The sequence below is a fragment of the Alosa sapidissima genome, chromosome 14 (genome assembly GCF_018492685.1).
Source record: "Alosa sapidissima isolate fAloSap1 chromosome 14, fAloSap1.pri, whole genome shotgun sequence".
Classification (NCBI taxonomy): domain Eukaryota; kingdom Metazoa; phylum Chordata; class Actinopteri; order Clupeiformes; family Clupeidae; genus Alosa; species Alosa sapidissima.
Window position 1 is genome coordinate 11449472 of NC_055970.1, and position 25738 is coordinate 11475209.

The following is a 25738-nucleotide window of genomic DNA, read 5'->3' on the forward strand; positions in this document are numbered from 1 at the left end:
GATCAATTATTTATATTCTTTTATTGTGTTATCTAAGAGAGACACTTTATTGAACTGTATTACACCACAATGTGGCTAATTTCAAGCATGAGCTGATAAAAAGATGTGAAAGGCATGACTCTATTAAAACTACATTAAAACTGTGTTCTCCTGCGCTCTGTGTGTCCCTAGAGATGTTCCATATCCAGGAGCTGTCCACCATGTTCCTGCAGGTGAAGACCTCGCAGGGCCTGCGGCTGCAGTACAACTGGCGGGAGTTCCGCCTCTACCTGCAGGTGTCGGAGCTCTGGAAGGAGGACACGGTGGGCCTGTGCGGGACCTTCAATGGGAACATTCAGGATGACTTCCTGTAAGTCTGCCTGGCTGACCCTCCGAGCGCCACGGCAAACCCCCTGTAACCGCAGTCTCTTCCTGGCACCCGGTACCACCACTTTAGGCTGAAATGATACTACGTTTCACTCCAGTGGGAGAGAGAGAGAGAGGGAGAGAGAGAGAGAGAAAGGGGAGAGAGAGAGAGAGAGAATGAGAAAGAGAGACAGACCAATGAACACTGTCAGCAGCCGTCTTCTACAAAGCTCTCATTTGCTAGTCCACTCTTGTGGAGTTACAGATGATGGTCCAGATTGATTTAATGAGTCTTTCGACTTTGAAAATTGTTAGAAATACTAGAGATCTGTGCAGTGGGGTATTTTGATCACACTTTTTTATTGCAATTTCCTGGTGTAAAATAGTTTTGTCCTCTTCCAAATATTTTTTCTTGTAAACACATACAGATTAAAGTCTATAATTGTCAAATGATATATTTCACCGTCTATTTGCTATGCAGTTAATGGCTACCTGTGTTTGTGTACTACGTGTCTGTCTGCAGGGCTCCCTCTGGAATGATAGAGAGCACTCCACAGCTGTTTGGGAATGCCTGGCGTGTGCCCTCTGCATGCATGCCCAGTCTTAGCCTGCCACAGCTGGACCCCTGCGATGCCCACCAGCAGATCGGTGAGACTGGTCTCATCTGTCAGCACCAGTGTCTTCCTGACTAGCTTCATAGTCCCCAGAGATTTCACTAAATATACTGTTGGAGGAAAAACTTTGAATTTAGATGGTTTCTTCACAGCTAATGAGTAGAAAATGCATCGGTTTGTCTGTCATATAGTACAGACCTTTTAATGACATTTTGAGTCTGTTAAGATGCAAAAAAGGCACGTTTAGATGAGGCCCCCAGACCTAGCATTGTAGCTGACTGGGAGTAATGGCCATTAACTGCAGCTACTCCAGTTCAGTAGCACCGATTTTGGTTGTTTTTTTCCCCTATCGACAGTATTCGGCGACGTCTAGCGATCAAGATCCATGTAAAAATGGGCCGGATTTCTCCTTTAACCTCCTCCCCCCTCCCCCTCTAGCCTTCTACGCATCTCAGATGTGTGACATCCTGAACCAGGCGCTGTTTGCGCCCTGCCATGCCTACCTGAGCCCGGTGCCCTTCCACCAGCAGTGCCGGGCAGACACCTGTAAGTGTGGGCAGCCCTGCCTCTGCTCCGCCCTGGCGCACTACGCCCGCCACTGCCGCCGCTTCTCCATCATCATCGACTTCAGAGCTCAGGTGGCCGACTGTGGTGAGTGTCTGAGAGGTGGCGGAGAGTGTGTAGCGTGATGTCAAGGATGTTTATGTCTATGCCTAAAAAAGAATGAAAATGTGATGCATTTAGCAAGAACCATAATACATAATCCGTTTGTCATATTTCGTCTGTAATTTTGATTTCGTTCAAGATTATAAGAGCGTCCACTGCCTAGCAGCACAGCTCCATATTGGCAGCTGAAAGTGGTCTTTCTGTTGATAACGTGGATTTTTGGTTGTTTGCGGTTTATTGTGCTCATTTTGTTTGACTCTTTTAGCGATCACGTGCCCAAAGACCATGGAGTATGGCATGTGTGTGTCGGCGTGCCAGCGGCGATGCCAGTTCCTCTCCATGCCCCATCTTTGTGGAGATGAGTGTGAGGAGGGCTGTGTGTGCCCTCTCGGAACATTCTACAACACGCGCACCCGCAGCTGTGTGAGAAGGTGCTTTTGTTAGGCAAAGAAAGAGATACACACAGAAGATCCATTTGGGTTCATTTGCAAAAGCAGTGTAACGTTATTAACTCCCTTGGCCAAATACATCCGATTCTGATTCAGGTGTCATGTCAAACATACACAAAATCTCTTTTTAAATCTGCTTTTCTGAGAAATGAGACGAAACTTATGTCATAAATGTCATAAATGAAGCTGTTCGTGTTAGAATTTCTGAGCTCTCCAAGGGGCGGTGGAATACATTTGTAGTGAAAATGAGTCTTTAAGTTCAAGTCCAGGTCAAGTTATGTGATAATGTAATTCACAAACACCTTATACCCCATTATGGCTCTGTAGATGTGCTCTTTGCCTGCACTCCTGAGCTTTGGCAACCTCAGAAGACAAGCTAGTTAATTTTCCTTAAATGTCTTCTGGTCTTAGCATCCCAGACCAGCTCTGCGCCATACTTACCTTGTGCTAGAGTTACCACAAGGAATTTGCGCTGAAACCAGCCATTCATTGCCACTGAGGCTGTGGACGACACAGATATCTGATAACCAGTGAGAAAGAATTTGTAGTACAGAGGCTGATGTGTTGTTAAGACCTATATGTTACAAAGGCTTTTTACCTTTGCTAAACACATTTTAGAACCGTTTTAGAACCGTTTCTTCATTTCTTTACCCCCCCCCCTTGTTTTTATCTGATTTAGATCTTCTTGTTTTTATTTATTTTAATACATGGTGAGCATAAATACAAGAATAGAATTCTTAAGTTGAATTAATCTTAATTGCATCTATCTATGCTTATAGTATATAGAACAAAATAGACTCGCTCATTCATGTGCTGCCATTTCAAGTCTAACATTAGATCTCCATTCATGAAAGTGTGTGTGTGTGTGTGTGTGTGTGTGTGTGTGTGTGTGTGTGTGTGTGTGTGTGTGTGTGTGTGTGTTCAACAGGAGTGAGTGCCATTGCACCTTCTTTGGGGTGGATTACGCACCTGGGGATGAGATCATGACCTCATCAGGTGTACAGTAAGATCTACGCATTCGTTTTCTGTCCCTCACACACAGTCCAAATGACACTAAATGTCCTTCATGCCAATGACCTCTGTCCGTATCTATCTTATTATTGTGATATTATTTCTGAGTCATTTCTGTGATATTGTTTCTGTATAAATGTTCATTTTTCTTTTCCCATCTATTCACTCATTTAGGGTTTGTCAAGATGGAAAGATAATGTCTCAAATTTCCTTCATCAGTAAGTGTAATTTTTAACACTCCTTCATTATTAGCCATCATATAGGCCTACCCATCTTCATCAGCATGTTGTGGGTTATGTGCCATCATATACTCATCTTCATCAGCATGTTGTGGGTTATGTGCCTCTGTGTGATAAGCGGTGTTGTGCCATAATTTGCTCTGTGTAATAAGCGGTGTTATGCCATAATCTTCTCTGCGTAATAAGCGGTGTTGTCCCATAATCTACTAAAATATCTAAAATACTTCTTATTGTTTTTAAATCATTGAATGGCTTAGCTCCATCATATATCTCTGATATGATCACTGCATATACAGTACTCCAGCCAGATTCCTACGGTCCTCAAGCAAAGGTCTCCTCTTAATCCCGAGAATAAATACTAGTTCCGCCCATGGTGCCCCTACACTCTGGAACTCCCTACCTTCTGAATTAAGATCTTCTCAATCAGTGAACTCTTTTAAAAACAGACTGAAAACATATTTATTTGCCTCAGCTTTTAGTTAAAATTTAAGGCCTTTCCAGGTTGGTGTGGCGACTTTCATTTTTAATTCTTTTATCATTTTAACTAGAATGCTGTAATCTCAGTTAATTTGACTATTAATGTGTTTTAATGTCTATTTGATAATGTTTTTCTATATTTTTTCTAAAAGCGCATTGAGTCTGTGTATGCCATATGAAATGTGCTATATAAATAAACTTGAATTGAATTGAATTGAATTGAATCTGCTCCTCAGATGAGACGTGCCCCCCTGGCCAGCGGTATCATGAGTGCAACCAGGTGATGGGCAGCTTGGCCTTGAGCAAAGGTGTGGCCTGTGAGGAGACCTGCGAGTCGCACCTGCTGAACCTCACCTGCTCCGTGTACGAGCCCTGCATCCCCGGCTGCGTCTGTCCAGAGGGGTGAGTCTCCCAGACAATCACTGGATCCTAGCCTGACGAGCCAGACCCACATTAAAATGTAGGGTCTGGGCACTCACCTGTTCGCAGTGCTCAGTCCGAGGGGCGGGATAATCGGTTGTCTTTCAAATTCCCTCTTCACGCAATAGGACAGCGCTGAGTCCCATGCGTTTTCCCACCAGCGGAGCTAGTTGGCTAGTTCAAACTTTTGCCATTTTAAAACAAGCTTAACTCGTGTCACACTGTTGGCCAACAGCAACATCCATCTTCTTTGTTTTCAAGTAGCAGGGAATTCAAGCCAAACCGTTGCGACTCTGCCATCAATCATTATGTTAAGCCCGCCTAACGACTCTATACACGATTTGATTGGCCTGATAGAAGTTGAATTTTTTGAGCTCACAAGCCAACGGAGAGTTGCTAGACTAGCCCTGGAAGAAAATGTAATTTGCTGCCGCTAGGGTGCGTCTAGATTTCTAGGCTAACTGGATCCCAGTCTCACATCAGAACAACCATGACACATCTAGAACACAAAATGCATGGGTCTGTGGTAGACACAAGTCTGGGTTAATGCAGCAATCACAACTCAGTGGTTAGCTAACTGTGGATAGTAGGAGCTGGTGTTTTGGTCTGTTGTTAAATACTTCATTGTGCTTGGTGTGCAATTCAGCAAGTTTTTAAGCTAGATCAGCTGCATTATAATTTTCAATTCAGTAATATGTTGTTTGCTGCATGTCACAGAAATGACCACTTTGTTCAAAAGTTTATTTACAACAGTGGCCACCTGAAAATGTTATTCCTCACAAGTTACGTGTAGAGGCCGGACAGAAGGGTCCCTTTATTTGAGCGGTTTCTGGTATGATTAATCAAGTTTTATGTTTCAAAGTTTGCTTTGCCTATTCACACCACAGTGATAGCTTTGTGATAACACCAAGCCAAAGACGTCAAAATTCCTGGCAAGTTGTCATCACAACCGTAGTGCTGTCTCAGAGTGGTCCCAGCATGTGCAGCACAGTGAGGGCACTGATATTTGGGCTGAAGGAAAAGGTTGGCCATCCGAGCGCCATTGATCCATGTCCGCATCATTGAGGTGAATGTCGGCCCCCACGCAGTTTATCTTCAGTGGAAAGGCCTCTCTAATGTCACTGAAGTCAGAGTTTCTGTCCAGTTTCTGTCCTATGATGAGTCATTCTTTTCTACAGTGCTAATGCTATAGAGCTGTCCTCAAATATTACTGGATAGTTAAGTTGACTGAGATTCGTATACGTAAAGGACATGTTCTGTCACTAAATCTGGAACTGGATTTGAGTCATGTCATGTGTTTCATGTATAGGGCTACTGATCCAAATAGCTTTACTGCAAGGGAGACTTGTATTGAGAGGGAGGATTGTTAAAAGAGCAGTGAGGACCCACAGAGATGAAGCATTCTTGTGAATCACTGACACTGAACACCGCCACTTGATCTGTTTAATGTCAAACGCTTACAAGAGAGACAACGTCAAGGTTAAGTGAGTGTATTATTAGGAGCAAGTTAAGACCAATTCTCTGAGGCCAATATCAGACACAAAGAAGTCACAACAGTATTTTGGTCTGTAGCAGCTTCTGTTGGATATGATTGGAGGAGACATACTTCATGTCTTCACACACTGCTTGATGGTGTATCGTTTCCTTTGTTAATTCAGAGCCCCTCATAAATATTCATACACCTCATATGCTATGTGAAAGGATGGATTGTGGTGAAAGATGTTAGCGCCTTTTTGAGTCATAGTCTGGTCATGTCTAGACGACCATTACAGTTTTTCTCAGTTGCTTTGGTGCTTTTCTCACATCACTATTAACATTTGCACAGCAGTTAGTGCAATTCTCAAAGCAATTAGTGCAAACTGCAAAACCTAGTGGATGACCTGCAAAAGCACGTCACTTGCTCAAAATGGATAGTCCATTCCTCAAAAGCAGGTATTCATGTCAATGAAACTGTCAGTGTCATCAAAATGAGAAGTCTTGACACCATCGTTTATGAACAAGATAGTCAAATGGCTTTGTTAGGTTTTCATTATGACAGTTCTCTCAGTGTTTTCCAATGCAAAAAAAGGTCAGAACTCGGTGACACTACCTGAACATGCTCAAGACAGCACTATACAGTACTTGTACAGCCATTTGAAATCTACAGTAAAGTTACACATTGCTGTAGTTAGGTGAGTAAGTGAGTACAAGACACTGAATACGTACATTTTTACTGTATGCCCTTTGCAATTCTACAGAATTGTGACAGAATTTGATAACTAGTTCAACAATTTTGTATGTAATGACTCAAGCAATGAAATGAAGACTATTAGTTTTATTGGGAACGACTATTCAGCATTCATAAGTATAGTTCATTTTGACTGACATGACATAAGCAAATGATAATGTTAAAAAACAGCAGAGAATTGTATGAAAGCAACTGATACATGTCCAAAAGTATTTGTAATTTGTTCAGAGAAAGGAGAAATTGCTACTATGATGTGCATAAATGACTAAATGTTGTGGAGGTTGAACTAATAGTTATGAGAATTTTCATTCTGATCTGAAAAAAGCACCAAAGCGACTGAGAAAAACTGTAATTTGAGCTGATAGGTGAGCAGATAAAGATAGAGAGAGCACAGGTGGAGGTGGAGGTGGAGGTGGGGGTGGGGGTGGAGGCCACCGCTCCTCAACTCCTGAGCTGCTGACTCACAGTGATCCCCTTAACAGACACCTGTCACACACCTGGCCTGCAGCATGTGAACGTCACCTCAGAGTGCATCCATCCTGTCACAAATGTGTCAAACAGCTGTAACTCGAGGGGGGGGGGGGGGGGGGGGGGGTAGATAAGGGGACTGTTGTCTAATGTGATGGATATTTAAAAAGTTCCACTGACATGTTGGCTTGAGTGTTTGATAAATACTTGTTTACTTGGACTTGTTTTGTAGACAAGGTTCTCTTTAAACTCTGTTAATGCTGTTAAGACCAGGCTCTCTCTTACTGTCATGCAAAGCTTCACTTGCTTTATTGCATCAACTTTCAATTTAAATTATATTATGGTACATTTATATTACGCATGAAATATAAATGTAAAGAAGTACTACACTCTTACACAGTACAGTAAGTGTGTGTTAGGTGTGTTAGGTTGTTACAAGTGTTAGGAGAGTTTTGATGGGTAGTAGCAATATGTTTTTTTTATTATATGTTTACTTTAATAATTTCAGGCATTTGTACCAACAAATCATATCCACATTTTTGAAAATCAGTACTGTTTGTGTTGAAATTTCTATTTTGTGGAAACATTCTAAACTCCCAGACGGTTTGAAATTTAAGGACCATATTGTATGATCACTTTCCCAAAAGGACCAAAACAAACATTCCATGTAGCCTATGCAGCGCAGCTCTGCATTATTCATTGCTCTGAGGAGACGCCATAATGCTAACGTTACATTCATGTCCTTATACAGCCGTATTGTGGCCCTTTTAAAGAATCCTTTTGTCCCTTGGCAAGGCAGAGCTCTGGGGATAAGGTAGTAAGTTCCTCTGCAAATGTCAGTTTGGACTCACAGATTAGGTAAGGAGAGTGCTGAGCACAAGGCAGTGCATTCGGAGACTTGCTTTATTTGGCAGCCGTCGGGCGTGCAGTCGTGTATTAAGGAGAATGCATTAGATGTTGTTTGTGTTAGTGTTGTGTTGGTTGTGTTGTTGTTTGTGTGGGTTGCTTGAGAGAGCTGTTTGTGTGGGTTGTAATGGACGTTTGTGCTTGTCGAGTTGTTGTTGAATAGTGGACACTTGGGTGGTCATGCATAATACTGAAGGCAGTCTGTGTCATTGTCTGTCACTGGGTTCGCTCTGCTCTCCCGTTACGTCCAGAGCCCTGCTGTGGCTCCCAGCTCCCAGGGGACTTTCTCTCACTGCGCTTGGAAGAAGGAGGCATTCCTATGTTAATGAATGTCATTCATGCAGGGTAATTACCTGTGCCTTTTCCTTCTCCCTCTGTTGGATGAATGACTACTTTTTTAAGTTTATGCAATAAACTAGTAAAAAGTTGGATCAAGTGACTGCTAAGCAGCTTAGTTTTCAGAACCTGTGTTTGAAATTCATCACTTTTTCATTTGGCCAGAAAGCCTGTGTTTTCTATGCTATGCTGGAGTGCACCATAAGGAAGGTGACTTGATGCTATTTTGCTTCCACTTTTTTGAAATTATATTTGAAGCCTTAATTATTTGTCTTTTGATGCAGCCTGAAGTAAGTATCATAATAGTTTTATTATAGACATGTTGTCAGGTGTAAGAAGGAGGCCTTGAATATTTCATGTTTCTGTGCCAGCTTTCAATCGGGGAAGGACCAGGGTTGTTCTCCTCACCTTTGCGTTGTCACATTCCTGATGGAAATATGAACCAACAAAAACAAAGGATTCAAGCAAGAAAGCAGTGGAGTTAACCTTCGCCCATCATATTCGAACTCCTCAGGCATGAAATGAAGTGTCTAAAGCCTGTGGGAATTCCTTCATAACCATGGCACAGTTCCCAAAATAGAAAAAAGTAATATGATTTTGTCCTGCCAGTAGGTAGGTGGATCTTGGAATGGTGGTATTATGAGGCCTTCTGAGAATCCCATCATACCCATTTATTTCAATTAAATTACCATTTGTTACCCATTACAATTATCATCATGTAATTATATTATATTTTTAGATTTTAGTTTACCTTTATGTATGTGTTTAAAAAGTAGAGAAAATAAAAACATATCTTTCAATTGCCAAATACCTTCAGAGGATACAGTACATGTGTAGACACCCACTCACATGCTCCGATAAGATGAAGACTGCAATTGACATTAATTTGGCTCTATTTATAAACAGAGGCCAGGCACATAGGGAATGGATTATTAGGGATTCTTTGATCAGAGTAAATGATACAGTGTCTTGGCTTTGGGATAAAGAAAGCTGTTAACACCACTTTATCTGGGTGTAACTTTACACAGATGGACTCTAGGTTTGGGCACAGGCCATTCAATGTGTCGCTTCATTGTCTGCGATTAGGCAGCCAGAGGAAATAACTCTGTCTCTCAATATTACAAGATGCTTATCGGCTGCTTGTGACAGTGTGGAAACAGCAGACACAAAGGCAAGCTCATTGTGTATCTCTGAGAATGAGAATTGTCTGGTTTTCTCATGTAACTGGTGCGATTCCTGTGCAACTGATCACCACTCCGGATCTGACCTGCTGCTGAAGCCCACCCTGGTATTGCTCAGAGACTGTTGGCCTACAGTATTCTCTCCTCATGACTTTGGTGCACTATAGGCTTTAGAACCTCATTTGGGTATATTTACATGCATGTCATGAATAACAGGTGGAGAAACTCAACTAAATTAATAATTGACTGTCTTAGAGGGACACTTAACTTAACGTATGTCTTGATTGCTTTAACCACGCAACTCACTCTTGAATTTGTTTTGTTTTGTTTTGTTTTGTCTTGCTTGCTTCCCAGCTTGCTGAAACATGGAGATGAGTGTTTCCGGCCTGAAGCCTGCCCCTGCATCTGGAAAGGCAAAGAGTACTTCCCTGGGGACCTGGTCACCTCCCCATGTCACCAGTGGTAAGGAGAGACACCGCTTCTTGGTCAACCAAACAGTGTTTGAAAAAACTCTTTTTTAAACATGTAAATTTCCTCTTTTCTCCTCTTTGTAAATTAAATTTTGCCCCCTCAAAATCTATCCGTCACAGAAATAGTCACGTCTCTCATCTTCGAGGACTTCTCATGCGTCCGTGGCAACCGTAAGACAAATTGGCACACTCCACACCAAGCAAACAAATAAGTGTCTGATTTTAGACAAATCTCCTACCGCGCAGCTAATTTTGAAAATCATCTTTTGCTTGAGGCGTTGAGTTGTGGGATTGCCTCCTCAGTGAAACGGGTCATCTGATAGGCCTGTGCAGCATTGTCTGTCAGGACGGGGGGAAAAAAGAGATTTCGCTCCACCAGGCTGACAGAGCCAGTCGTTGTATGATACTCTTTCATTTCTGTTGGACTTGGTTTTGGCTGCTCAGATGAAGGCTTTTCATAACTCTCCCAGCAGTTAGAGGGGACAGGCTTTTAAACTCCCACTCACTCCACCCAGGGCCCTTCTTCTCTGATGATGATGCTCAGAGATAAGCAAGACAGATGAATGATCCATAGAGCGCTGATTCAACGTTTGGCAGCCGACTCTGTGCTCTCCTTCTGCAGATAATTGCAACTCGCTAACAAAAGAATCCATTAAAACTGGCAGACTCACTTGCATTAATTGGTTAAAAGTGGACCAGCACTTTTACAGTGATTTATGGAGGGGGGTGGGGGGTTCAGCGCTCAGTGATGGTGAATCTGTCTTTCAGCATTTGCCAGCATGGGACGTTCCAGTGTGTCTTCCAGCCATGCCCTTCGATGTGCACTGCCTATGGAGACCGCCATTACCGCACATTTGACGGACTGCTGTTTGATTACGTCGGGGTGTGCAAGGTGTACTTAGTGAAGGTGAGGGCAGTCTACCAATTGTTGTGTAATTATTATATACAAAATAATATAATACTTACATTTAACAGGGAACAATATAAAATGTTGGAGTCTGACCAACATTTTATATTGTTCACTGTTAAAGTTAAGTATTATATTGTTTTGTATTTGTACATGTATGTCGCTTTGGACAAAACCGTCTGCCAAATCCCATAACCATAACCATAACCAATTATAATACAGCCAATGTTTGGAAATAATTGTTCTTGGTTCCATGAAAGAATGCCAGCTCTAATGACAGGACATTTGCATCTGTTTTAGTCTTTTGTAACACAGAAAAGCCTACCTATAAATGATAAATTACAAATTACCAAAGAAACAAAAACAGTACCAAAATGTCTCATTATCTGCTTTGAAATAACATCTTCTTCTGAAAATATTTGTTGACATTTATATGTTGTCTGTTTCTTGTTTTGTCCTACAGAGTAGTGTGGATTCAATGCTGAGTGTGTCAGCTGAGAATGTGGATTGTTATGAAAGTGGAGTGATCTGCCGAAAGTCATTACTCATCACCATTGGTCGATCTGTCATTGCCTTTGATGATGACAGTGGCAAACCTGTAAGTACTCCATACAGTATGTTTGCACAAGGATTATAGCACACCTCCATCTTATTTCATTAATGAGTCATTTTGTTACTGAAAAGGTGCTTGAAGTGAAACGTTAGGCCTCTACTGCCACTTTCACATCTATGCCTAGTATTTTGACAGAAAATCACCATAGCATTTTTAGTAACCATAGGTGGCACTTCAAATGGTTTTCAGGAACAGACCAAGTGTGTGTTGTATTTTGTGTTGATCGTTTCCATGCCTGTAGTGTAGTCTTACAGAAGCCTGTAAACCCAGCTCAGCCCTTTGAGGCCAGGTGGGCCTCTGTTTCACTACTGTAGCCAATTCAGTGAAAGAGGAGTCTAGTGTCACGCATGACGGCCCCCGGTTGACCTCTGACCTCCCCCCATTCTGTAGAGCATGTCGAGCGTGGTGGACAGGAGGCAGGGCATGTACATCTGGCAGGCAGGCTACTTCACCATTGTGCACATCCCTGAGGCGGATGTCACCGTGCTCTGGGACAGGAAGACCACCGTCCACATCCAGGCTGGACCTCGTTGGCAGGTGAGCTGACAGCCAATGAGCAGTGAGAGCTCAGTACTGAGATGAAATGGCCTTCCCTATGACATATTAGGATGGTGCACCTGCCAATGTGTCTGTTATGTTCTGTAGTGCATAGTATATTTGGCATAGAATGACAAATCAAGCAAATAAGACTAACTGAATTAGACCTGACAGCCAGCCACAAATATGTGTCTTATTGGAGTCTACTGCAAAGGTACCATTATATCACTGTGTGACTATATGAGTCTATGATTGGACAGTTTCTCAGTAGAGACGTGATTATGATTGCTAATGATTTTTGGGGTGCTATGCTCAGGGTAAACTCTCGGGTCTCTGTGGGAACTTTGACCTGAGGACGGTGAATGAGATGAGAACTCCAGAGAATATCGATTCTGCAACCCCGCAAGAGTTTGGAAACAGCTGGACCGCTGCCGAGGTTAGAGATGTGTCATTTCAACTCCATCCAAACAAATAGATTTAAAAATGAACACTGTAGAGGAGTACAAGGAAAGAGAGCAAAGTACAGGTCACCAAGCACACATTCCATATGCTTTGGGAAGTGGTATAATAGAGACATTATTCTGTGATCTTTGCTGGAACAATGTCAGCAGGTGTGTCAAGAATAGGTGTCTTACAGTAGTTCCAATGAGCAGGTGTGTGTGTGTCCTAATCCTAAAGCAGTAATTGATACTATTTATTTTTGTTTTATACTATAGTTATATGATGTGGTTCTATGTGTGTGTGTGTGTGTGTGTGTGTGTGTGTGTGTGTGTGTGTGTGTGTTTGTGTGTGTGTGTGTGTGTGTGTGTGTGCGAGCCTCACTACCTCCCTCTGTGGTTTCGTTCTTGCGTCCAGTGTGTTAACAGCCCTGACATCAGACACCCATGCAGCTTGAGTCCCCTTCGTGAGCCGTTTGCTAAAAGGCAGTGTGGCATTTTACTCAGTGAAGTCTTCCACGTCTGCCACCCAGTGGTGAGTAGGAACATGACACCTTTTAAATTGCACCAATTAGAACTACCATTACTCGTGCCATATATGACTATGACCATATGACTATGTGTCCGGCAAATAACCCTAATGTTAATAATATATAGCTGACTGTATGCAACACCATGACAGTGACAGAGGTCAGACAGATATGGGAATGTGTGTGTGTGTGTGAATGCAGGGGAGTCAGTGTGGACTCATAGTCATTTGATTCATTATTCATATGGGTCTACTGTGGGGATTTTACAGTTTGACTCAGGGAAAATATGCCGGAAATGCCTCTGATAAATATTTCAACATATAGCCTCTTGCCACAGGATATTACAAAATCAATATGAACATTTCCTCTATCAGTGCAACATCAATAGCTATTCACCGCAGCATATGTGATTAATATTGCAATGAATTGCCACTCTCTGGCATTAAAGTTATATTCCAGCCATAGCACAATTTTAGTTGGTATTGTATATTGTATCTCTCATAGTTGATAGTGTTTCTGATCTGTCTGCCATCCCTCTCAGGTGGATGTGACGTGGTTCTACATGAACTGCCTGGCAGATACCTGTGGCTGCAACCGAGGAGGGGACTGTGAGTGTTTTTGCACCAGCGTGGCAGCCTACGCCCACCAGTGCTGCCAGCAGGGCATCACCGTAGACTGGCGCACCCCCTCGGTTTGCCGTGAGTGATAGAGATAGAGATCAGAACATTCTATAATGTGTCAGTTGTGCCCTTTTAAAATTGTGTCACTGTCCTAACATCTCTGTCTTTGTCTTCACAGCGTATGACTGTGAATATTACAACAAAGGTACTTTTAAACAATTGTCTCTTTAAAAGTTTGGATTAAAAAAAAGCCTCAAATAAAATCTGTCCCTCAAGTTGCCACTAGGGGGCTGTATGTGTGCACTGATCTCTTTAAGGTTTACACCTAACCTAGTTGTGGATGATTTATTCTATTATTTACACCATAGTTATGGGCAAAGGGCCTTACCAGTTGACCACGTACAGGGAGAGGGACACAGTGATCACAGCCAACAGGACCAGTGGGGTTGTTCTGCCCAGAAGGAGATCCACTGCAGGCCATGGGCTCCTGTCCACGTTCATGATGACCCCAGGCCTCAGCAGAGTGCGGCCGCATGGTGAGGCTTCCCTCTGGCTCTTTACACATCTACACAGAATTGCATAGTAAACACAGAGTGTCACAGAGCCTTTGCATGGTCCGTCATTTTCTCCTTTACCCACATTCATTAGATAAGTGCCACCATGCACTTAAGTCAAGTCATGGCTTTGGTAAGTCAAATTGGTGGTGAAATCCATTACAGTAAAAGCGCCTCCATGTTCCAGTATCAATATTTGGTGCTAATGTATATCACAAACATCTGGTGAAACAATATCATGTATTTGTCCCACTCACTCTCAACAACATGGTAGATCGCTGTCATCGGTCGGGGGGTGGGGGGGGGGGGGGGGCACTTCAGGTGAGAAGCCCAGTTCTCCCACCACCCCTCTCCCCTTGCTTCTGACCACAACTCCCTGTTTGACCACGGGTCGAGGCAAGGATGTTGTTGTGAATGCCTGTGCCGAGTACACAGATGGCACTGATAAGGCGGCACAACAGGAGATTGAGCAATGCAAATGCCGCAACCTGACCCCCCCCCCCCCCCCCCCCCCCCACCTCATCTGCCAACCTGCTAGCCCTTCCTGGCTGCGCCAAGCTGCAGCGTGACTCTACTAAATCACAGAGCGCCACTTTGCTGCCAGGCATCCAGCAGAGACGCACTGGAAAGCAACAAAAGTACATTAACACTTGTGTGCTCAACACTCTTTCTGCCTCATGGAAAAAGTCTGAGGGAGAGAATATGCCTCAGGAGGATTCCATCATGCGTATTCTGGGTCGGGGGTGTCTACTCTCCTGTCTGTGTCCTGGTTAAAGCCAGATATGGTGGATTGTTATATGTCTCGATTGCCATTGGTTGGCAGTGCATCACCAGTCTGTCATATCAGACTAGAGTCCTTTTACCAGTTTCTCTCATTTGGAAATATTTTATATGAATCAGTCCATCATTTAATTAAGAACTCCTCCAATCTTGCTACCGTAAATCATTCTATGATGTGTCATGTTCATTTGTCACAAAATAATAATAAATCATCTACATAAATTATCCTTCAAGAAACCTTTGATGATTGCTGCATATTTTGGGTCTGTAGATACATCACTCGTGTCCTTTGAGGCTGCGGACAGACCAAATTACTTCCTGCGGGTGGACAGGGGTGGCCATCTCAGGCTTGCGAAGTGGCAGGACAGTGAGGCCTTCTTCAACCAGTGCACGTTTGTCCTGCACCGGGACACCTGGATCCCCGGCTACGACTCGCTGGAGTCCTTCTCCAAGCCGGGCTTCTTCCTGCACTACATGGTCTCGTGGGTTCACCTCATGAAGTACAACCACTCCGACGGCTTCCGCAGGGCCACGCTCTTCAGGCTAGCAGGTCAGCAGCACTCTGGGCTTGTATGTATGTGAGAGAGATAGAGGGAGTGTGTGTGTGTGTGACAGAGAGAGAGAGAGGGAGAGTCTGTGTGTGTGTGTGTGTGTGTGTGTGTGTGCATGCATGCGTACATTTGGAAGTTCTGAAAGGTTAGCCAGTGCATATGTTTACATGCTTTTGTGTGAGATGTTGCAATGATGTGTGAGTCTTAATTCAAGTGTGTTAACTTGTATCGTATGCAGGAATGGCCAATTCTGGCACTTGTGTCCAAGTCTAAACTATTTACTTGGAGACCAGACATGGCACACAGCAGTAACACTCTAAAACCATGACCATCCAGTGAAATGTGGAAATCTCTAAACTATGCGGGCCAGTCAGCCGGCCTCAAACTCAAATCCTCGGGGGGTCGAGCAGGGTGTATGGTGTGTGTGTGTGTGTGTGTGTGTGTGTGTGTGTGTGTGTGTGTGTGTGTGTGTGTGTGTGTGTGTGTGTGTGTGTGTGTGTGTGTGCGGGGGGCCCTGAGACAGCTGAGGCTAAGAACAAAGTGTGTGTTTGCCGTAAGCCACCCCCCGTGGGCTGCCTCTCATCTGTCCTGTTGCGCACACACACTCATTTACTGTGCTAATGGCCGCTTTGTGGGCACCGCCATGTTTGGTGTTTGGCGTGTAATGGTGAGCCGTGCAGCTGTTGACTGGCACACGCCCACCCTGGTGAAAAATGACAGCTTTTGTCAATGGCGAGTGGCTGATGGCAAGGCACTGCTTTAATCAGGGGAATGTTGAGATCTGCGGCAGCGGCCACGTCAGGCGTGTGTCTGTGTGTGTGTGTGTGTGCGTGTGTGTGTGTGCGTGTGTGTGTGTGCGTGTGCGTGTGTGCGTGTGTGTGTGCGTGTGTGCGTGTGTGCGTGTGTGTGTGTGTGTGCGTGTGTGTGTGTGCGTGTGTGTGTGTGCGTGCGTGTGCGTGTGTGCGTGTGCGTGTGTGTGTGTGTGTGTGTGTGTGTGTGTGTGTGTGTGTGTGTTTGTATGTATGTTTGTGTACTGTATGTGTGTAATACTTTATCTGCTTGTTGCCAGGTGTTTATACAAACATGTATGTATTTACACGCAGTGAAGGGGGATGGGAGGTAACAGTGTTCCCTCAGACAATAATATCTTTCTGTAGGGCAGAATAGAACCCTGAGAGTTCAAGAGTGCAGCACGCACATCCAAGTAGTTGAGTACTGGGTGCTGGACAGGAAGGCACAAGCAAGTAGAAGAACGTTGAGTCCGCACACCAGAATCTGCTCCTTAGCGTTTTTTTATTTGTAGGCTATATTACCACATGTGACGTTTCGGGCCCCAGCCCTTCATCAGACAAATCATCATGTCTGATGAAGGGCTCGGGCCCGAAACGTCACATGTGGTAATATAGCCTACAAATAAAAAAACGCTAAGGAGCAGATTCTGGTGTGCGGACTCAACGTTCTTCTACTCAGAATAGAACCTTGCTCATTGTCTCTGGTACAGAATCTCCCAAGTGTAGTGGCAGATTTGAAACCCTTAGCAACATGAAGATCAAGTGATCTGTGCATCTGACGGCCAAGCGCTGTGTTATCAGGGCACCCAGCCGAAGGCTCGTGTTTCGGGGACGTGAGAAGCCCACTGCCCGTTATGAGAGTCCACTGCCCGTTATCATTTCTGTCTGGACGACGACCAGGAGCAGGGCCTGCTGAGCCAGCCCAATTACCCTGGCTAAATATACCAGCGCATTTGTTTTTGTTCATGAAAAAGTTGAAGCATTCACAGAGTTTGCCAGCAAAAGCCGCATTGGGTTTCTGGCTGAGGTTGGGGGCATGCCGGGCAGATTGGTTGAGAGGATAAAGAGTGACAGGGATATTCAGCTGATTCACCCAGTGGAAACATGGGGTCATGCTGACAGACAGTGCCTCTGCATGTAGAGGTCAAAGGTCACTCCAAACATGAGGTGATCAGATGGTGATTTTATCACACTGTGCATCTATTTTATACAAATGGTACAAGTATACATGCAAAAATATATACTATGTGGTTGTTTGTTTTCATGTTGTATCTGCTTGAGACTGAGTGAACAGATTTGATTTTGTTTGAGTTTCAGAGAACTGCTTACTGAAGTACATAGTTATCAGTGTCCCATACATGCACCACTGCTACCTGATATTCCATGTAGCACTTTAGTGGGACCCTCTGTCAACCGACAGATATACCCGTATCATGAGCGTGTTATGGCAGATACCCCTTTCTGGCTCCAGTTATCAAGGCAGTTGCCAAATAATTTGATGGTTTCAGATTACTGCTGTCAGTAATTACATGACAGCTCTCACAAACAGATTGCTAACAGTTCCTATTAAATGATGTTACTAAGCTGTCAGGGCATCACTGCATGATGCTAATCATGACAATTAGTGATCATGGTGTTATACATTGTTGTAGTACAGGGCTTAAGGACACTCTGGATATCACAGTGACTTGCAGCCTGGTTACACTGGGAGCACAACTGAAGCGTGGAGCGTGAAAATAGTTTTAGTAGTGTTTACAATGTGCACAGCACTTACGTCTGCTCTAGCCAGGTCCACTGATTACAGTGGAAGCTAATTGTTGTAGCATTCGCTCCATGATCGGAAGTCTTCGTGCCTAGTGTAGCCCCACTGTGAGGCCAAGAAATGCTGCCTGTTATAGTATTGTTAGGATGTGGTTATGTCATTGTCATGTTAGAGGATTCTGTTATATTGGTAACATAGCAACGAATTGTTTGTCATTTTACAGCGTTCAATTAATAATACTAATGTTGATATTAGTTTGATGCAAGATCCACTCTAAAGCTCATGATGTTGTTGTGTTCTCTATAAGCCCTGTCTTCAGAGTACCAGATCGGACCACGGTGCCAGTGGCGGTACGAGTCATGTGTTAGCCCCTGCTTCAGGACCTGCAGCGACCCGTCAGGCCAAAGCTGCATCACTATTCTAAAGTAAGAACCCGAAAGACGCCTCACAGTGACCCGCTCAGCCGCACACCACACTTTGTGTGGCTCACTAGCCACGGCTGGCCGCTCAAAGCCAGCGCTGTGAATATCAGACATCCACTGAATGTCTGGGGACATGACTGCATCGAATGAGTAACATGGGGCCAATGTGGAGCTGTGTAATCTGAGTCCAGTGAAAGTTCTTTGTGCTTCTCATATGCTGTTTTTGACCAGTGCATTTTGTACTCATAAGGTCATTATACTATTATAAATAAACATGCTATCAAAAGGCTGTTTTTTTTACCTCATTAATTCAAAATAATGCTTAATTACTTTTCCAAGTCCTAGTTAAGTTATATGAACACTTTTAGTTCTATTAAGTTATATCAAGTTGTATTAAGATCTTGTTTTTGTGTGTTTATTCTGTTTAGAGTGGAGGGATGTCTCCCTGTCTGTCCAGCTCACATGGTCCTGGATGAGGTCACCCAGAGATGCGTCCATCTGGAAGACTGTAAGACACTGACAGATATTAGCATCTGGTGCAAACGTTCAGACAACGTTGGCATAAATATGCCAGATGGATGTGCTCAGATTAGTTGTTAAAGTACTGTATATAAAAAGTTTAAGATGAACCAAATGTACTCATATTCACGGTTTGTAAAGTGGAAGAGCACTGTAGTTTGAGTAGACCTCATTTGCCCTTGTTTCTCGAGCAAAGTTCACAAGCTCTGTTTACAACACCCCATAATATCATTGCAGTGCTATATCACATTACCTGAATGTTGAAATATTCAGCCTAACATCTGCTTAATTAAGCTTGATGCTCTAATCTGGCTTCTCAAACTCCTGGTGATGGGGTTTCACTCTTGCCACAGGCGAAGCATTAGCCCTTCTCCCTCCCCCCTCTTTTCCACTCTTAAATGGGCGCTCTTATCTAACAGTTGCCTTATTGTTTGTCCGCAGGCACTAAGCCCCCAGTTGCCGTTCAGCCCATTACGCCGTCCAGCACCGCGGCAACACCTGCAGCTGTCACTTCTGCCACCACCACAACCACTTTGGCCCCCTCCACCACACGTGCCACTCCCCCCTCCCCCACCACCACCACCACCACCACCACCACCACCACCACCAGCGTCCCCACTCAGGCCCCATCAACCACCACCTTTGCTGTGGAGACCTTCAGCACCACAGTACGTGCCCCAACCACCAGCACTGACAAAGTGGTCACTCCAACCACTACTGTTACCGCCATAGTGGCCACAGGGTCAACCCAGCCCTCAACCCCCAAGCCATCTGCGCTACCAACAGGCACATTTGAATCCTTCTCAGCGACGGTCAGACCGGTGGTGGTGGACTCTGTGAGGACAACTGCGAGGACGTCGGCTGCCTCTCCCTCCACAGTCCCTGTGGTCACCACCACGGAGACCACAAGCAGGACACCCAGCCCCTCGACCACTCCTGAATCTGCCAGCACTCAGAAAACGACTCCCGCGTCCCCCACGTCGCTGTTCTGGCTGACCTCCTCCACGGCCAGGACAGGCATCACCTCACCTCCCTCCGCCACCGCCACCAGTCCCCCCCTCCCCTCCCTCCCCTACTGTTGCTGAACCCACCAGCACGACTCCGGGGCCCACCAGAGTGAGCACTCTGCCTGCACTTCCAGTCTCCACCACCAGGGTTACCAGTGCAGCCACATCCAGCACAGCTATGACCTCTCCCCACATCACCAGCACCTCCAGCACTAGGGCCACCATAGCCTCTGAGCCCTCAGTAGTGACTGGCAGGACAACAGCCTCCAGAGTCTCCTCTACTACACCCACAACCAGATCTCCAGAGACAACCCAAAGCACAACTGAGCATCCTACACCATCAGTCAAAACAACAACCCATGCCACTGAGACTAGGACTACTGTATCTGTTACAGAGACTACATACTCACCTGCAACTTCCCCCACTCACACCGTAGCTTCTACCACAGTCAAGACCATTCCGGAATCCACTACAGAATCAGCCACACCTAGTGCTGCTTTCACCACTGTGAAGACAACACCATCCAGAGCCCCGCGGACAACCCAGCCTCTCAGCTCCACAGTACCAACAGAGCAGACAGTGCGGACGTCCCCCACAGAGCCTCGGACATCAACGACAGTTGTTCCTGAGCCATCCTCCAGCACACTGGCTTACACAGCTCCAACAAGGACAACAACAATTGCTGTGCCTGCTTCGCCTACCTCAGAGCAAGCAGCTACCACGAAGAAAACTACCACAGTGGTCGCTCCAACAGCACTTTCTCCTCTGACCACTCGTAGTACTCGTACAACGCCACCACCTGAGGTAACAGCTACAACAGAGCTAACAACTACAAGAGAAACAGCGTCACCCACTGCATATACCTCAAGAACATCTGGGTCACCAGATGTGTCAACCACTGAGAAGATTACGACGACCTCTGCGTATGTCACTGTGGACTGGAGGCAGACTACGACCAGTCAAGCAACCACTTCCCACGCCACGCCTGTCCAGCCTGTTCTTACTGAAATCACCTCAACCACAAGACTTCCTGAGAGACCCACAACAGCAGAGCCCATTCATACAGTGTCCACAACTTCACAACTGCCCATTCATAGAGTGTCCACGACCACTCTTTCAACAGTACGGCAAACAGAGTCCACATCATTGTCTCCAACTTCTGCTGTGTCCCAGGTGCCATCCACAAAGACCACAACATACAGACCACACGTGGAGGTCACCAGCACTACGTCCCAGCCCAGCACACGAAGAACGACAGACTGGCAGACACGTCCTCCTTATCCAGAAACGTCTTCCACGCCTGTTGCTGTCACACACAGAGTGACCTCAGCCACCAAAACTTTTATATCACCTTTTCCCACAGGTGAGGCCACATCCACGAAGACCAGCACAGCTCCACCAAGCCCCAGGACTACGACAAGCATTGCCACGTCATCCACTGGATCAACTCTCTCAACAACAACAACAACAGTAGCAACAACAACAACAACAACAGCAACAACAACAAAATCTACAACACCCACGGAGAGAGTGACTAGTAGAATTCCAACAACCACAACAGCAATTCCAGAGGTGACGACAGAGGATAGACTCAGCACGCTTTCAACAACTGCAAGGACACCTCGACCCAGTACTCAAACCACTGCTGTGAGGCCGGTGACCTTACATCCACATACGGACACCACCAGAGTTCCTCCAGTAACAGGGAGGGTCGAGGTGTCGACAACAGCAGCCACCACATCCCGGCCCTCGCCATGGTCACCCGTAGTCTACACAACCTCCACCCCAGCGACCTCAAGACCAAGCACTCCTGCAGAGAGGGTCACCACCAGAGTGACCCCTACTACCCAAACTACACGGACCACGACAGCGCTTCGAACGACGTCCAGAGTCACTCCGTCCACGGCAGCGTCCCCTGGAACCCCCACTGAGACAACCACTGCAGGCACCACCATTGCCAGAATCACAGAATCCACAACAACAACAACAACAACAACAACACCAACAACACCAACATCACCAACATCACCAACAACATCACCAACAACAACACCAACATCACCAACATCACCAACAACATCACCAACATCACCAACAACAACACCAACATCACCAACATCACCAACAACATCACCAACATCACCAACAACAACAACAACAACAACAACAACGCCTTTGTCTTCCACGTCCACAGTGAGGCCGCCCCCCGGTTCCCCGACGGCATCAGAGTCTGTGTCGCCAACCCACACTCCTCGCACCACCATTAGATCCGTAATTACGGAGCTCACGACTGAAACTGTGGAGACACTGCCTACAAAGACCATGACAGTATCCTCAACGCCAGTGGTCACTTTGACATCAACAGTAGCACGACCCAAACTGACCAACACCACCACCACCACCACCTCCGCCGAGAAGGTATCGACCACAGAAGGAACTACCTCTGCCTCCACACCTACGCTGGCTATTCGCCCCACTCCAGAAGCCACTTCAGCACTGACTGGAAAGTCCACTCTTGGGCCAGACGGAGTGACGACATCCACCTCTTCAGCACCAGTGACCTCTACTCTTCCCACGCCACTCTCCACCAGAGCAACCGAACCCGTGAGGTCAACAGAGACATCGTGGTCACCCGTCACTCGGTCCACCTCAGAAGAGTCTTCCGAGGCCCCAGAAACACCCGCTGCTTCAGGGGAACCCACCACCATGACTGCCCCATCTACCAGGATGTGCACAGTGAGTTCAGTCTCACTAGACACAATACACCACCTTGTACTGTCATACCATTCAGCCTATATATACTGATAAATAATTTAATATTTTGTGTTAATTTAGTAACACACTGATACTGTAGGCGTATGGGCAAGGGTGTTTCGATATGTCAGTATGTTAATTGTCTTTATTATGTTTAAATGTCTGATTACACTGGAACTGCACTGTATAAAGTGTAGTGTAGTTTCAGTTTTAAATTAAGTAAGTATAAGTATATATACTCTTTTGATCCCGTGAGGGAAATTTGGTCTCTGCATTTATCCCAATCGGTGAATTAGTGAAACACACTCAGCACACAGTGAACACACAGTGAGGTGAAGCACACACTAATGCAGTGAGCTGCCTGCAACAACAGCGGCACTCGGGGAGCAGTGAGGGGTTAGGTGCCTTGCTCAAGGACACTTCAGCCATGCCTACTGGTCCGGGTTTCAAACCGGCAACCCTCCGGTTACAAGTCCGAAGCGCTTACCAGTAGGCCACAGCTGCCCATACCTAATACCCATAATTAATTAATACCCATAATACCCATAATTAATATCCATCTCTTTATTTTTACCACTTTTCTTTCAGCCACCGTACTCAGAAATGATTGATGAATGTACCAAGTACATTTGTGTTGGTGGACAACTGGTTTTGTTCAACAAGTCTCAGAGTTGCCCATATGACTCCGTTCCCCCTAACTGTGGCCTTCTGGGATTTGCTATTCTCGTGAATGGAGACAAGTGCTGTCCTAAATGGGATTGTCCATGTAAGTACTTCACGCAAAGACACCTTCACACACGCACAAACACAGCAAACACACACACACACACACACACACACACACACACACACACACACACACACACACACACACACACACACACACACACACATACCGGTACATGCACAAACATTAGAAGAAAGCAAATGTTGATGTTGATATGATGAGGTTTATTTCTCTCTTCTGAATCCTCTCTGGGTGTCTTCTGATTTAACACCAACAGGTCGCTGTTCTGTTTTCCCTGACCTTAATGTCATCACCTTCGATGGCAACAGCGTGGCCATCTACAAAGCAGCCTCCTATGTGGTGACCCAGCTGCCCAATGAGACTGTCAGCATTCTAGTCCAAGAGTGCCCAGTTTCAGATACGGTAAGTAGACCGTTATAGAGCTACCTGAAACATCTGTGCTTAGTATGAATGAAAGGTGTTATCATCAATAATTGTTTTCTTGCAGCTACTGTGGAACTTCACAAATCTCTGTCTGGTAGCTCTGAACATAACACACAAATCACACAATGTCCTCATCAACAGACTCCAGAGAAGGGTGAGATTTGTCCTCTTGCTCATTAAAAAATAATAATAAAAGTTAGGTCAATAAAATACATGTATTTTCACAAATCAAAGTCCTAACTGCCTTTACTTGGAATATATTCTGCAGTTATATGTGAACTCCAGGTATGCCAAGCCCCGCTTTAGGAAGCATGGGTTTGAGATCCTGGACACGGGCAACATGTATCTGATCAGGACTCCTACAGGACTGAAGATCCAGTGGTTTCATAGCACTGGCATGATGGTGCTGGAAACGGACACATACAACAAGAAACTGCCCACCATGGGCCTATGTGGTAAGTACTTCATGGAAGTGTACATATCCCACGGTTGATTTTTATTGTCAAAAATTAGTCAAATGTACTAATAATGTACTACAAATGTACTAATACCGGTAATACGTTTATTTATATATCATAAAGTTTATGTTACATTGGAATTCAAACATCTTCTTTTGTTGGTTTCTTTCTTTCTTTCTTTTCCTCCTTGTCTCTCCTCCTTTCCTTCTCCCCTCCCACGGAAGGTTGCTGTGATGGCAACCCAGCTAATGACCTGACCCTTTCCAACGGCACCACGGTGGGGGAGAGCGAGGACCCCGCCGTGTTCATCGACAGCTGGCAGCTCCCAAACACCACCAGCTACGTCAGCCAGAGCCGCAGGCGCGAGGTCAACTGCTCCACCAGCGACTGCTCCCAGTGCCTGGACATGCTGCACAACAACAGCTTCACGCCCTGCCATGACTACGTACGTGTTCCTGCTCTCCTCACAGTCAATGTAATGCTACAACAAAGATGGCTGCTGATAGGAGCGATAAAGAGTGGGATGTAAGAGAAGAGTGGTATGTGTGTGAAGACAGTGGGATGTAAGAGAAGAGTGGGATGTGTGTGAAGACAGTGGGATGTAAGAGAAGAGTGGGATGTGTGTGAAGACAGTGGGATGTAAGAGAAGAGTGGGATGTAAGAGAAGAGTGGGACGTAAGACAGTGGGATGTGTGTGAAGACAGTGGGATGTGTGTGAAGACAGTGGGAGGTGTTGTAAGATTTGTTTTTGTTTTGTCTGTATTTTTTAGTGTTTCATGACCAGACATGGAACTTTGGGGAGATATCAAATACAGACAGTATACCCTGTGCTACACAAAATGCGTATTGATTTATTTCTGAATGAAAAAGGTGTCAGTCAAGTTTGCATTGTGTGGTTTTAGGTTCCACCTGCGACATTCTGTGAACTGTGGGTACGAGATGCGGAGTATGTCAACAATCCATGTGTGGCACTGGCTGCGTATGTTGCCTCTTGTCACAAGTTCAATGTCTGCATTGAATGGAGGAGCCCTGACTACTGCCGTAAGTTCAGACTAATAATTAATAAGTCCACAAATACTCCCACTGGTGTAGGAGGGGCGGTCAAATTCTAAGTGATTCTAAGTGGTGCCCAAACCTCAAACGTACTCAAACGAGTATCTGAGATATGAAAGGAAGTTGTTTCCTGCACATCCGATTCTATCAGTGACACTCATTTAGATGTATTCATATGTCGAGTTGTGGGGCTGTATTTTCTAAACGTGAATGTTTCTGACCCCTCAGCCTTCCACTGCCCTGAGACTCTGCGCTACCAGGCCTGTCTGACCACGTGCACGGCACAGTCGTGCCCCAATCATGAGTTTGAGTATGACCCTGAGCAGTGCTCCGGCCTGACTGAGGGCTGTGTGTGTCCAGAGGGGACCCTTCTTCACCGGCCCTACTCATCCCTCTGCATTCCGCCCAGCAAGTGTGGTATGGAGAACCTAACATCTGTCTGTGCTGTCTGAGATCTGTGCT

General features: G+C 45.3%; 1 protein-coding gene across 1 annotated transcript in view; it reads left to right on the plus strand.

The window, feature by feature from the left end:
• Positions 1 to 25738, plus strand: part of otog (otogelin) — a 49908-nt gene that overhangs the window by 13557 nt on the left and 10613 nt on the right. Inside the window, exons 19-46 of the mRNA XM_042062563.1 lie at positions 172 to 349; positions 869 to 993; positions 1398 to 1610; positions 1891 to 2056; positions 3003 to 3077; positions 3260 to 3303; positions 4038 to 4203; positions 9694 to 9801; positions 10578 to 10716; positions 11180 to 11314; positions 11720 to 11866; positions 12183 to 12302; positions 12722 to 12838; positions 13375 to 13531; positions 13632 to 13658; positions 13822 to 13989; positions 15059 to 15337; positions 18199 to 18316; positions 18742 to 18821; positions 19274 to 19882; positions 19917 to 22576; positions 23183 to 23360; positions 23599 to 23744; positions 23830 to 23919; positions 24034 to 24220; positions 24448 to 24668; positions 25126 to 25264; positions 25505 to 25693. Coding sequence (XP_041918497.1) covers positions 172 to 349; positions 869 to 993; positions 1398 to 1610; positions 1891 to 2056; positions 3003 to 3077; positions 3260 to 3303; positions 4038 to 4203; positions 9694 to 9801; positions 10578 to 10716; positions 11180 to 11314; positions 11720 to 11866; positions 12183 to 12302; positions 12722 to 12838; positions 13375 to 13531; positions 13632 to 13658; positions 13822 to 13989; positions 15059 to 15337; positions 18199 to 18316; positions 18742 to 18821; positions 19274 to 19882; positions 19917 to 22576; positions 23183 to 23360; positions 23599 to 23744; positions 23830 to 23919; positions 24034 to 24220; positions 24448 to 24668; positions 25126 to 25264; positions 25505 to 25693 — 6981 coding nt within the window. The remainder of the gene's footprint in view (positions 1 to 171; positions 350 to 868; positions 994 to 1397; positions 1611 to 1890; positions 2057 to 3002; positions 3078 to 3259; positions 3304 to 4037; positions 4204 to 9693; positions 9802 to 10577; positions 10717 to 11179; positions 11315 to 11719; positions 11867 to 12182; positions 12303 to 12721; positions 12839 to 13374; positions 13532 to 13631; positions 13659 to 13821; positions 13990 to 15058; positions 15338 to 18198; positions 18317 to 18741; positions 18822 to 19273; positions 19883 to 19916; positions 22577 to 23182; positions 23361 to 23598; positions 23745 to 23829; positions 23920 to 24033; positions 24221 to 24447; positions 24669 to 25125; positions 25265 to 25504; positions 25694 to 25738) is intronic.